The sequence below is a fragment of the Tenrec ecaudatus genome, chromosome 13 (assembly GCF_050624435.1).
Source record: "Tenrec ecaudatus isolate mTenEca1 chromosome 13, mTenEca1.hap1, whole genome shotgun sequence".
Taxonomy (NCBI): domain Eukaryota; kingdom Metazoa; phylum Chordata; class Mammalia; order Afrosoricida; family Tenrecidae; genus Tenrec; species Tenrec ecaudatus.
The window spans coordinates 77,218,755-77,232,625 of record NC_134542.1 but is presented as its reverse complement, the minus strand read 5'-3'; the positions used below and the strand labels follow the sequence as shown (position 1 = coordinate 77,232,625).

The window sequence follows — 13,871 nt, the reverse complement described above, 5'->3', positions numbered from 1 at the left end:
TTTCCAAGACTGTACATTTTTACGCTCCTCTTTTTCCTGTAGAACAGCTAGTGGTTTTTAACTGCTGACTTTGTTGTTAGAAGCTCAATGTCTCCCTTCACCCACTTTTCTGTTGTCCATCCCCCTGGGAGGGGGTTATAGGTAGATCATTGTGATCTGCTCTCCTTCTCTCCCCTCACCTTCCCTTACCCTCCTAGAGACATAGGTCAGTGTAAGACATGAAAAAAAATGTATAAGTTATCAACAGTTCCTGAGGGAGGGGAGGGAAATAAGAAGCTCATACTCAGGGCTCAAGTAGAAAGAAAATGTTTTTGAAAATGTTGATGGCGACAAATGTACAAATGTGCTTGGCACAATGGGTGGATGTATGGATTGTAATGAGTTGCATAAGCCCTCAAAAATTATTTTAAAAATTTTAAAAAGAAGCTCAATGTATAACTACTTTATTTACCACCAGAGATTTTCTTAAATTCAAAGATCTGCTAAAAGCAGTGTAGTATCAAATCAAGGAGTGTTTCCATTTTCATATATATTGACCCATTAGAATAGAGTAGAATTGTCCTAGGGTTACTAAGGCTATAAATCTTTATGGAAGCAGACTGCCATATCTTTCATCAATGGGGCAGCTGAAGAGTTTGAACTACCATCCTTAATTAGCGTCTGAACTCTGTAACCACTATGACACTAGACTTGTAGACAAGCAGAAATAAAACCTGTCTAATTTGATGAAAATGTAGATCAGTTCAGCATGTAATAGTCTCATGAAAAATTAAGTTAAAAATGTGACGCCTGAGTGGATTTGCTATAAGAAACAACAACTCACTGCTGCTGAGTTTATTTATCTCATAGCACCCTACAGAGTGAACTAGGACTTCCCCACAGTGGTCTCAAGGCTACATACATCTCTGAAAACTGACTGCCACGTCGCTCTTCCCCAGAGCAGCTGATGGATTTGAACCAATGACCTTTTAGTTAGCAGAGCACTTTAACCCCTGTGCCACTAGTGCTTCCTTAATGAACTATGCAGGGAAGAAGCTAAATGTTCGGGAAAAGGAACAAACTTAAAACCACCACTTTGAAGCCCAGATTATCTAAATTGACTGTTTCCATTGACAGATTAGATTATGTTGCAACATTAACATTTCAAGAGAAACCTTATAAGCGAACACTTTAGAGAATGATGATTGCTGAACTGAATAACAGGCATAGAAAATATAAAACAACTCACCCAGCCCCATATGGCTATTCTTTTTTCATCAATGAAACCCATTTCTATGAATTTTCTAAAGTAAAAGAAACACATTTTAAAATTTTTAAGTGTGTACACATGACATTTACTTCATTACACAAGCATATTTAATCCAAAGTTTTAATAGAAATGCTACATTTTCTTTGTTTAAACACATGCATAATAAGGCCGCATTTACACATGATTAAAAGAGTAGTACTATGTTTTCTGCAACAGAGAAAAAGATCCTTTTAGACTTTGTCGTTATTAGGTGCTATTGAGTTGGTTCCAGCCCACAGCGACCCCATGCCCCACAGAGTGAAACACTGCACAGTCCTGGGCCATCCTTGCGATTGTTCCTATGCCTGAGTCCATTGATGCAGCCGTGGTGTCAATCCTCTTGGAAGCAGTAGTCAAGAGATCAAAAGACTAGTTGCATTAGGTAAATCTGAAGCACAAAAAATTCTTTAAAGTGTCGAAAAGCAAGGATGTTACTTTGAGGGATAGGTGCGCCTAACCCAAGCCATACTATTTTCCATTGCCTCATATACATGGGAAAGTTGGACACTGACAAAAAAAGACTGAAGAAGAATCAATGGATTTGAATTATGGTGCTGGAGGAAAATATTGAAAGTACCATGGACTGCTAGAAGGACAGACCAATCTGTCTTGGAAGAAGTACAGCCAGATTGCTCCTTAGAGGCCAGGATGGCCAGATTCTGTCTTTCAGATTTTGGACATGTTGTCAGGAGCAAGCAGTCCCTGGAGAAGGACATGATTGGTAAAGTGGAGGGGCAGTGAAAAACAGGAAGGCTTTCTTGGACTTCAGTGTAAATTTATTGAGTAGGACTTTCAGAGGTGTAAGATCTAACCACCCATTGCCATCAAGTCAATTCTGACATATAGCCAGTCTCTTGGACAGAGTAGAACTGTTCCATAGAGTTCCCAAGGCTATAAATCTCCACCAAAGAGCAGGTTGCCACGTCTTCCTCCTAAAGATCAGCTGGTGAATTCCAATTGCTCACCTACAATCAATCATTTAACCTACGGAGGCTCCAAGGTTACTTGTAAGACCTGGTTTTCTAATTTACAGGTGAGTGTGTTATGTGTGATACAGAGAAGTCAAAAGAATGGCTCATAGTGACATGAAAATGATTCACAGAATGAGTAGATATGAATTTTCACACTCCAGCTTTTGGAAAGATGATTTTGTTGTTGTGGTTTTCAATTTCATTAAGATCCTATTACTTTGTTTGCTTAAGTATTAATGATACTATTTTTAGTCATAAAACAAACAAATAATCTGCTGCCATTGAGTCAGTTGTGACTCATGGAGGCTCCACAGGACAGAGTCATTATGGAAGTGGACTGCCATACATTTTTCCACAGAGCAACCAGGGGGTTGGAACCAATCAAGTGCTTAACCACCGAACCACCAAGGCTCTGTTTTCTTTTCTTTTTAGTTCATAAACCAAAACCAAACCAAACCTGTGGCCAATGAGGCGACTTTGACTCATAGTAACCCAAAGCTATCAATGATTTTTTTTAAGACTGTAACTCTTTCTGGAAGCAGATAACCTCAACATTCTCCCACCAAGTGACTGGAAGATTTGAACCACTAACCTTGCAGCTAGGAATCCAATGATTACCAAAGAGCACCCCCAGGGTTCTGTATTAGTCATTTGAGATAGGTCTCCACTCGTTTCTGATTTTTCACTTCTCAGACTCATTGCCATCAAGTCAATTGTGACTCACAGCGACCCTACAGGCGGGGGTAGCAACTGGCTCTCCAAGACTGGAACTCTTGAAGAAAGGAAAACCGTGTCTTCCTCTTTCTGCGAAGCTGGGACTTTCAAACTGTTGATCCCGTGGTTAGCAGACCAATATATAACCCACTTTCAATGCAGTATGTGATGTTGAGACTTAATGTCACTGAACCTAACAATTCGGTCTAGCCAAATGACATCACCTTGGGAATGTTGAGAACTTTGCACCCTCTCTGCACCCAGTGCTTCTGACACGATTAGATCCTGTGCCTCCCATCTGGGCCAATGGCCCATGTGACCTGCTGAATCTAGGAGCGGTCAGTGCCCTGAACCCCCAGGTTTCTGCACTCACTAGACTGTGATTGCCCAGCTTCTCACTCCTGCCTCCTGCTGTGCCAGCTGCATGAATCTGGAGGGCCGACAGCCAGCACCGGAAGCATGGACTATGCTGAATCCATTCCTTGTTATAAAATTCTTTCTAGATATAATTACTTTCTTCTACATATATCAATGCCACTGGTTTTGTTTCTCTGGGAACCCAGTCTAACACACAATAGTCATGGAAATTATACGGATGTTTCGCACTGCATTTTGTAAGTGAACATGCCATTATACACACACATATATGACAAGGATTCGTTTTTATCTGTTGTAGATAGCACCCCTTTATAAGCTCTCGACACACTGCCATTGGCTTGATTGCAATGTATAGTGACGCTCTGGGGGCAGAAGGGAGCTGCTCATGTGGGCTTCTGAGGCAGGAAATCTTCAAAGAGCAGAACGCCTCATCTTTCTCTTGAGAGGATTTAAACAGCTGACCCCAAGGGCAGCAGCCCAGCTCTTAATCCACGTGGCCACCAGGGCTCCTTATTATAATTCCGTTTTTCAACCATTATGGGACGCCCCTCATAGGTCTTTCTTGAGGAGCCAGGGTCTTTGCAGAAAGGCAAATTTTTTAAAGTCATGGGAAACCCTTAGGAAACACCACTTTGCCAAGCTGGTAGGAACCAAGAGAGTTTCAGGCTAACTTACACCAGGCCCCACTGAGGGCTGGTGTTGTACCGTAGTGTAGTTGTGATGTGTTTGGGGCATGATTTGATAAAAACCAAGAAATCCCCAGAGAAACAGCAACATTGGTTGAAATATGCAAACTAGATGAACTCTGGCAAAGGCCACAGCCATGGGAGGGAGACCAAAGTGGTGACAGGACACGGCAATCCCACCCCCCACCCCAAACATCAAACACTGTTTTAAATTCCCCAGGAGTTCCCCCGCATGTCCTTTCTCACCCTCTCCTGTCATTAGGACTGAGCGGTTGACAGGAGGAGTTGGAGAGCGGAGTTTCTTAAAAGAATTTCACAGGAACCATTTTGCTTGTTGCATGGATTCAACTTGCGCGTGTCAGATGCATGGCGGAGTTGGGCACATGCCCGGGACAGACAGATGGGAAGAGGCCCGGTTAATCACAGCTTATCCGACACTGATTCTGAGGGACGCTGAGGGTCTACATGGGAGAAGTGGAGCCGAAAACAGAGTTGCTACCTGGGTGGATGGTGCTCAGGATAATGCGAGAAAAGGTGGAGCATATTTGTGCCCTTCAGCCATCTCAGAAAGAGAGAGAGAGAGAGAGAGAACAGACTCATGCTTCTTTTTTGGGGGGGCACGGGGGGATCTTGCTACTAATGCTTGAAGACAGTGGCTGGGTCATAAAATCTGTCCTGGTTTTATGATCTCCCAGAAGCCAGCCATCCCCGTGCCTTGCATGCGGAGTACAAAGCGAGTGACAGGTGACTCACGGGAACAGGAAATTCTTAACAGCTCCTTTCCTAGGTTGATTCGGGAAGGATGACATTTACAGGAAGCTCGAGCGCAATAGTGAACGTGGAAATGAAACATTAACACTTAATGTGGCCGCACCAGATTGAAGGTTAGCTAGATAATCTGAGCACTTTGAGACCAACAAGGCTCCATAAATTGAACCTTCGAATTCTGCGGAGCTCTCAGGAGGACATTAAGAGTGGCCATGGTGTGGTTACGCAAACAAAACGTTAGTAACAGGCAGAGTGGACGCTTGACTAATTTTGGAGGCGGGGCCTCACAATGTGTTATCCAAGAGAAACTGACGCAGGGCAAGTTCCCGTTGGAAACCTAGTGGTGAATCATTATCCTATTTTAGAAATGATTTTATCGATATGGTCTCGAACAGTATGGTATGATATAGTTCCTCATGAATTCTTCTCCATAACTGATTCATATGATGTAAAATTTCAAAAAGTTTTGGAAATATAAACATATGTCCATTCAATCCAAACCAAACCTACTGCCATTGAGGTTATTCCAATTTGTCAACATCCTAATAAAGGGTTTCCAATACTGAACTTTTACAGGATGAGACAGTTCCATCTTTCTCCCACAGAGCCGCTAGGGGGTTTGAACTGCTAACCTTGCAGTTAGCAGCCTTTTTCCTAACCCACAGTGCCACCTATATGTTTTAAGTATCTCCATATGAGCACATTTGGACCTAACCCCCCAGTCCCAGTTTCAGACTTTTGATCATACTGTTTCCTTTGAGGCATCTTTGTGTAGACAAAAGTTGTGAAGTTGAATGGCTGTGTTTGAATTTATTTATTAGCTCTGGGTATAACTGTAGTTGTTTCCAAACACACACACACACACACACACACACACCAACCCCCCCCCCCCCACACACACACGCACACGTTTTCTATATACTAAAGGAAAATCCTAACTATAGAGATAGGATTTTCCTTTGGGATGCAAAAAAGTTAAGCAGATAGTATTTTAAAAGAAATGAGAGGGGGCCAAATTTCATTCCGTCAGGGGAAAATGGAGGATTATCATAGATTGACTCTACTCCTAATTCCCAGGCTAGGGTCGGTATTTGGTGTCTTATCCCTTAAAAGCCCTTCTTTGGGAGACATTTGGTCGAGTCCTTCCCAGGATTATCATGATAAATCTGTTGAGTTGAGTTTGTTTCCTCAAAGCATCAGGTTCCCAGGTTTCCCTTTTCCTTTGGCCGAATAATGTGTCAAGCAAAGTCAAGGGCAGATTCAATGCCATCTCGTTGGTCACACATGTGCCTTAAAAGAGCCTCACAACCGCTCTGTTTATTCAGACCTCCTGGCAGAAGGTCTCACCTAGTAGCTATCCTGTTCTTTTCCCAGACTGTAAGTGCACTGAAAGCAGAGATTGGATATGGGGTGCACGGCAAGAGTGTACATTAGTATTTGATCTGTTTTTGAGTGCCTGGGTATATGAGTGAATGTATTCCTCCTGCCCAACAGCAGAGAGATTTTCTTTAAATTTCATGGTAGAAGTGGCCCAGAGAAGGTAAAATTAGTCAATTCCCACCTCTGGCTCAACTTCAATTCCAAATGCCAAACTGAAAATTTGTAGAATTTGTGGTTTTATGTCCTATATGTTGAATATCAAAAATTATGATTTTCATGAAGGTTTAAAATTTCATTCCATCTGAGGAATGCATTTAAAAAGATGCCTACTCTGTTTCTGGAGCTATTCTTCTTAACATTTAATACTGCATTTGTGGTGTTCAGGAAATGCCCGGGAATACAAGGACATTTTGTTGGTAGTTGAGTATTTAAATGGTGTTGGTGATACCCTTTTCTTTTGACCAATAGCTCTGCCGACTTTGGAATATATCTTATTGATTTACAAATGTGTTTTCATGATGTCAGAGGTTTACATGTCTTTTTGGTAATTGGTATAAATTGCATGTTACAAATACACCACTGCAAAAAGAAATAAAACTTAAGGGGATAATCTGCAATTGTGTCCACTGTGCCAATATTCTCATCAGGGCACACCGTGATCTTTAGAGGGTAAACTGACCTCTCAGTGAAGTATTTTTTGAGCTATCTCTTCTCGACCTCTGTCAGACAGGAGGCTCCCCCAAACAAATTAATAGTTAACAAGCCAAAAATCTGGATCAGCAAGAACGATGGAGTTGCCTAAAAATTAGGTGTGAATGATGGAGACAGATTGTAGAATTATTTAATAATATATTTACCAATTTGTCAGATTCTACTTAAACAGTCTTTGTTTTTAATTGCATATTTTGTGTGTAAGTATGTGTGTATATGACTGTTCACAGAATGGAAGAATAATTTGCAAATATATGTTACAATTGCTTTTCTATTTTTAAAAATAATTACTTGTGAGTCTAAACTCTTCTGCTTTGATGAGAGACAAAAATACAGAAAAGTGTTATCCAGGCCTGGCTCCTAGTTGTTCAACTCAACCTGTTTTGTGTGTGTTGCACTGAAATCAGTAACTGTTAATGAAATTGAGGTGATAAAAGAGATGTACTAATAAATTTTCTAAATTGTTCTGCATTGTAATAGTATTTGATCAGTTACTAGGCTGACATTCATACATATATATGCAAACATTGCTGTATATATATATATCCCAAATGATTGAGAATGCTATTATATTATCCTGTGCTATTTTTATTTATTTATATACTACTATTCTCCAACTTCATCTACTCACTCTGTAAGGACAGAAACACAGAAGCCACAGACAAACATCCAGAAGAAACATGCACAATATTTCCAAATAAACAGCAATTTGGGTGACAATTTACAAATTTTTGTTTCAGGATAACTTGAGTGAGCTGAAACAATACATTTATGAAAAAACTATACATGTTAGAGTTGAGAGTGTAGAGAAGAAAGTATTCAGATTATGCATATGTTTTTTCCTAGATGTTTTCATAATATAATCATGTCTGTTAAATGCATAATTTGTAGTCAATTTAAAACAAGTACTATCTCATGCTAACTTAACTTGACCATAGTTTAAATATGAATAAATACCAAACACCTATAATCCTCAAATCTTGAGCCAATTTTGAGTTTCAGGTGTCGAATCCACATTGCTTGAACAGAGTCAGAGGTTGCGGTTTCTTTAATATAATCTGTAGCTCTGTATACATTGTTCTACCTCTTCTGCCAATCGTGAACCATGGTAATAACTGAAAGAGTATTAAAACGACTTCATATATCCAAAGAAGTGTCATTTATCACTATAAATCTTTAGTTTATAATATTATTGGTTTTCTCCCGTGAACACTTTTTTTTTTTCCAGATTGGGCAGAAATGTACCTTAAGAGCACACCAGCCTGTGTGATCATGAGGTGTCTAAGATCAGGTATCAGGCATCAAAGGACTAAAACCATCACATCATTGTGAATGAGAGCGAGTGAGAGGTGGAGACCCAAAGCCCATCTGTAGGCAACTGAACATTCCCTTACAGAAGGGTTACGGGGAGGAGACAAGCCAGCCAGATTGCAGTACAGTAACGATAAAACATACAGCTTTCCTCTAGTTTTTTTCCAGTGTATACATTTTTAATGCTTTTCACAAATGTTTAAATCAAATTTCTCTAGTTCTTAAATGCTCCCTGCCCCCCATTACCATCACCCTAATTCTATCTTATAAATCCGTCTAGATCAAAGCATAAACACTGGTACAGATAAGAGCTGAAAGCACAGGGAATCCTGGACAGATAAATCCCTCAGGACCAATAATGAGGGTAGGGATATCAGAAGGGTAAGAGAAAGGTGGGGGAGAAAAGGGGAATTGATCACAAGGTTCTACTTATAACCCCTTCCCTAGGGGACAGACAACAGAAAAGTGGGTGAAGGGAGACATTGGGCAGTGTTAGACATGACAAAATAATAATAATTTATAAGTTATCAAGGGTTCATGAGGGAGAGAGGGAGGGTGGGAAAAGGAGGGGAAAAATGAGGAGTTGATACCAAGGGCTCAAGTAGAAAGCAAATGTTTTCAGAATGATGATGGTAACAAATGTGCTTGACACAATGGATGGATGGATTGTGATAAGAGTTGTATGAGCTCCCAATAAAATGATTTAAAAAGAGTGACAATAGTTTTGAGTCAAGTTAGGAAAACAGAACAAAAGAGTTAAAGCATTGAGAATGGAGAAACCCAGAAGGGTTGGATGACACGTGTTGCATGTCTACGCTTGTTGAATGAGAAGGTGCTCACCTGACAGCTGTAATTTGGTCCTCAACTTCATAAGTGCCCAGCTTTCGATATACTGCGTACAGGAGCTTATCACCTTGGAAAGCTGTCCCCCGACCATCCACCAAGGCGACGACCATCCCTTCATTGCTTGCAAGGTAGGATATCCAATTAACAGCAAAGACGGACTTGACACTCTGACTGCAAGGGCCACCATACCTAATGAGGAGAATTGAGAATAAAGCATTTGACTTCCTGGTCAGACTCAACTTTCTATCAGGAGCATGCATCACCTCTAATAATTCCCAGTCCATGTGTGTAATAAAATTTTGATAACAAACACATTAGAATTGGCCCTATATCAAAAGAGCAGGCTCTTCCCAGAGGTTTGCTGCAAAGAAGTTGTTTTGGGACACAGCCTCTCCTATTCCCCAAAACGGATACATCTAGGGTTGGCATTTCAAGGAATATGTGTGGGCTTTTTGTCATTTCTGCCACCTGCCACTTGCTAAAAGCAGACATAAGATATACTAAGGGAAAAAAAGCATGGTGTGCTAAGCAAATTGTGTGTAGGTCAGCACTGATTTTTGGGTGTGATTCCACTAAATGCATCCCATTCCTTTATTTCAGTTCTAACTCAATTACATAAGACGTGGATATGATTTACAATGATTTTTGGAGGACTGCAATTTCTCAATCTTAAAGGTACTCTGACACAACCGGCAATTTGCCACACAAAGGAAATTCAGCACAGCAAATGCAAGCAAGTCCATCTAAAACACATAACTTCGTCAATCTAGTTTAATTAACCATATTTTATTTACTCTGATTAGTTGAGGAATACATAAAACAGCATCCATATGAACTGTTACCAAGGAGAACGGTTCGTTCTATCTCATAAATGTGTTTCATCCAACATATTTTCAGTAAACAAGCTTTACACCAAAGAAAATACTACGTACACTTGAATTAGTAGGGGATACTTCTTTGATCTGTCAAAGTGAGGGGGGAGGATCATCTTGTACCATAAAGCTTTGGGGGTGAAAAAGAAAGAAAAAATAATTTATTCCCAAGTATTTGTAACAGTATATTCAAAACAAGATATATCACCAAATCAATTAAAACAGTATTATTATACTTTAGAATATATCTGAAATAGATTTTGGTGAGCACATTTTATAGTTATTTCATGAAGGGCTAGAAATCTTGAATACATGTTTGTTCTAGAAGCACACATTTTAAAATTAAAATTAGATATGCACTGAAAAAATGCTAATGTTGAAATGTAAGATTAACTTTATTCACAAGCATATCAAATATGTTAGTAAAACTAAGTATTTTCACTTATTATTACAGTAAGCTAATTTTACTTTAAGTATCTACAATATTTTGTAGGGTTTAGATGGCAACAATTTATACACACACATAAATGAATATATATATTATACAAGCAAAAAAGTGCTCAGTTTCATATTTATAAAGAAGAGTTTTAAAGGTCTTACTAATTTCATCCACTTCTAATTTCTTAATTTCTTCTTTAGGCAGTTGGATATTTTTTAAAGCATTTTCCAAGTCCTTATTTTCTTCCAGGATTTTAATTTCTTAAAGAAATAGAAATGTAAATTTTAATTAAGATTTTTTATAAACCTTTTTTCCCCTAAAAATTCTTCTGGCTTTTATGTATATGAAACCAAAACTGTTTAAAATTGCTTAAGGAGCTTCATGTTGCTCTGTAGACATTTAGCACAGTTTTTAAAGAATGCATGCTCTCCTGCAGGATATCATATTTCAACCATTGTCCCCTAAATGATACATATGGCATTGACACACATCACAGGATCACAGAAGCTGATTCAGTCACATTTTCTCATTTCAAATGGGCTTACTGCACATGAACTGACTGAGTAGGTGGCATTCCAGCATCTACTGAAAAAGAAGTGGAAGAAATTGCTGAGCCCTTCCATTTAAAATATTTCATGATTAAATTCTATTTCCAGTACGTGAAGTAAAATATTGTTTCTATGATTTTTATATTTACCTCTTAATCTTCTGTTATATTTTATCAGAATAAAAAATATATAGTAATTGAATTACTTGGTATCTTATTCTTTCAAAAACTTTCTCACAAGATAGCTATCTTGATAAAATAAGATAGGATGTCAAATAAATATTTTATACTCTGCAGCGCAGTTGTTTTCATTTGATGTATATTATTATTATATCCATGCTTATATACATCTATAAACAGTTTTCTTTCTCCTTGAACATGTTTTTCCAATGCTATGTATACTTTAACTCAGCAACCTTTCCCACTTTAACTTTGAAAGTGAACAAATTCATTAAACTAGATGCTGCTGATTGATTTGTATGCCTAAATAGGTTTCTAGAAACAGAGGTTTTAGCAAGCTCTTCTGGGAGTTGAGGACCGCTGGCATACGGGTTAGCAAGTTCTGTAGTTGGAAGCCCCTCGTGCTCCGCGGGAGCCAGTTGAGGCTTTCTACTCCGTGAAAGGTTGGTATTGGAACCCAGAGGAGCAGCTCCGCCCTATCTTGCAGGGCTGCCATAAACCCCGGTCAAGTTGATCGTGAGGGGGTTTTTGTTGTGTTGTGTTTGGGGTAAGTCAAAAAGTATTACTACAAAGTAATAGAACCTTTTATTAAACAAAGATATCCACATGTGAAGAGATTGCTTTCGATACGTCCTCCACCTAGGTCTATACAATTCTGGAGGCCGTATTTTCCTCTCTGCAACTCTTCCTGAAAGCACGTGTCTGCCCGCTTTGCTTTACGCCAGGTCTGGTGGCATTCGGGGCATTCGCAAGGTTGTTCCTTTGACATGATTTGGACGTTCAGAGCCCGAGGGTGGATGAGGTCAGGTTTCCCAATGAAATTCTGGTCAACCTTTGCTCACCTCAAGGACTCAGCCTCTGCACGGCAACGATATAAAACAATTTCTTTGATGTAAATTTCCTGGCTTTTTTCTCACCAATACAGTTTCCATTTTCCTAAAACTTATTCCTAATAAGCCCCCCTGTACTTCTTATGTCCTTCAAGAAAATACATCGAGAAGACCCTCTGAAATCGCCACTGAGTTGATTCTGACTCTACGGTGTCCCAAAAAAACAATAACACCCCATAATCTTCTGAGCTGATCTCTTTGCCTTGAATTTAACTGGCCCACCAAGTCCCCTCCGAAGCTACTGCTTTGATTGGGTCTTTTGTGTGGAGACCCCTATCAAGACCAAGGCCAGTGTAACACTGAGAAGGCTTGTTTGCAGGCGTTCAGGAATCACGGAGGTGGGCTTAACTCATTGTGTTTGGACTAAACCTGCGCATGTGTACACTAGACCTCTTCTCGACTTACTCTCATATTTTGAACACAGACGACACCAATCATCTTCTAGAGGAATAACTAGTCTTTTTTATAATATATGAGATTTAATTTTTAAAAGAGGGTCTGAATGGCTTCTGAGACATGGGGATTTCTACGAAAGATAGTCTCTGTGAACTTCTTGGTTCTGTCTGTTTAGAAAGTGGTCCCGGTAGATAGGGAACCCGAAGGAGTCCTGAGAACTACATGAAGTTTACTAAATCCCTTCCCTCGTGACTCTCAGTTTTCATAGACTCATGGCATTTTCTCCAATGCAGCACAAGTATAGATGTTTTGGGTATAAGTTGTGCATGATACAATCAATTTCACTTTAACTTTGGAAAATCCACCTGGAAAGAGATACCTGTGAGACTGAAAAGTTAAAACCACAGAAATTGTAGGCAATTGTAAATGCACAAGAGCCAGTTATCCCTTCATTTTCCCTGTGTGGATCCAACCTCTGGAGCTGCAGCGGTCTAAAGAGGTCCTGTGTGGAATCAGCAAACAGAATGGCTGTATTGTTATGTATTCTTTTATGACAAGTGCTGAAAGTCAGAGATAATATGCAGTGCTGTCATGTTGGTTTGTGTTTGACATCTCTATTCTGTTCCCGGCTATGGAACGTTTCTGATTCTTTATTTATTGAGATGTTAACTTTAATTCATAAGCTTCCTTACTGCATCTAGGTCCAGTGTTATTTTTAATGGATAGCAAGTAATTCCCCCGCCTCTTGGAGAAGAATGGGTCTTCCGAATCAGGTCTGCAGAGAGTGAGGGGGGGGGGCATGCTGGGCTTTGCAATGCGGGTTTCCATTACCTATCAAGTTGGTAAGGAGCTCAGACAGCACCTTTTACTTTCTTTCACTTATCACCTATACACTCATTTGTCATTGCAGACCCAGCCCACTCACTCCCCAGAGCCTGGCATGTTGCATGTGCTTCATGTAATTTTTGTTCATATCACATTGTTGGTGGTGGTGTTGGTGTTGTTAGGTGCCCTTGAGTCAGCTCTGGCCCATAGCTACCCTATGCCCATCAGAAGGAACACTGCAGGGCCCGAATCATCCTCATGAGTGTTCCCATGCCCGAACCCGCTGATGCAGCCACTGTGCCAATCCATCTTGCTGAAGGCCTTGCTCGTTTTTGCCATCCCTCCACTATACCAAGCATGTTGCCCCTCTTTAGGGGCTGGTCTCTCCTGACAATATGTCCAAAGTATGTAAGACAAAGTCTTGCTATCCCTGCCTCTGAGGAGCACTCTGGCCGCCCAGCACTGAACTGTTTGTTCTTTTAGCAGTCCATGGTCCTGTCAATATTCTTCTCCCGCACTACAACGCAAACGCATAGATACTTCTATGGGCTTCCTTATTCGACGTCCAACTTTCGCATGCATATGATGCAATGGAAAATACCATGGCTTTGGTCAGGCGTATCTGAGTTCTCAAAGAAAAATCCCTAAAAAAAAGAAAGAAAGAAAAAT

At 40.0% G+C, this 13,871-nt stretch overlaps 1 protein-coding gene across 2 annotated transcripts in view; it reads right to left on the bottom strand.

Annotated features, from left to right (window-relative positions):
• The window catches only part of FAP (fibroblast activation protein alpha), a 103,316-nt gene that overhangs the window by 11,140 nt on the left and 78,305 nt on the right, over positions 1 to 13,871 (bottom strand). For both annotated transcript variants that reach the window (XM_075529537.1, XM_075529536.1), the window contains exons 18-21: positions 10,526 to 10,624; positions 9,986 to 10,055; positions 9,048 to 9,242; positions 1,229 to 1,283 (exon numbers count right to left, since the gene is read on the bottom strand). In XM_075529537.1, the coding sequence (XP_075385652.1) occupies positions 1,229 to 1,283; positions 9,048 to 9,242; positions 9,986 to 10,055; positions 10,526 to 10,624 (419 nt within the window). The remainder of the gene's footprint in view (positions 1 to 1,228; positions 1,284 to 9,047; positions 9,243 to 9,985; positions 10,056 to 10,525; positions 10,625 to 13,871) is intronic.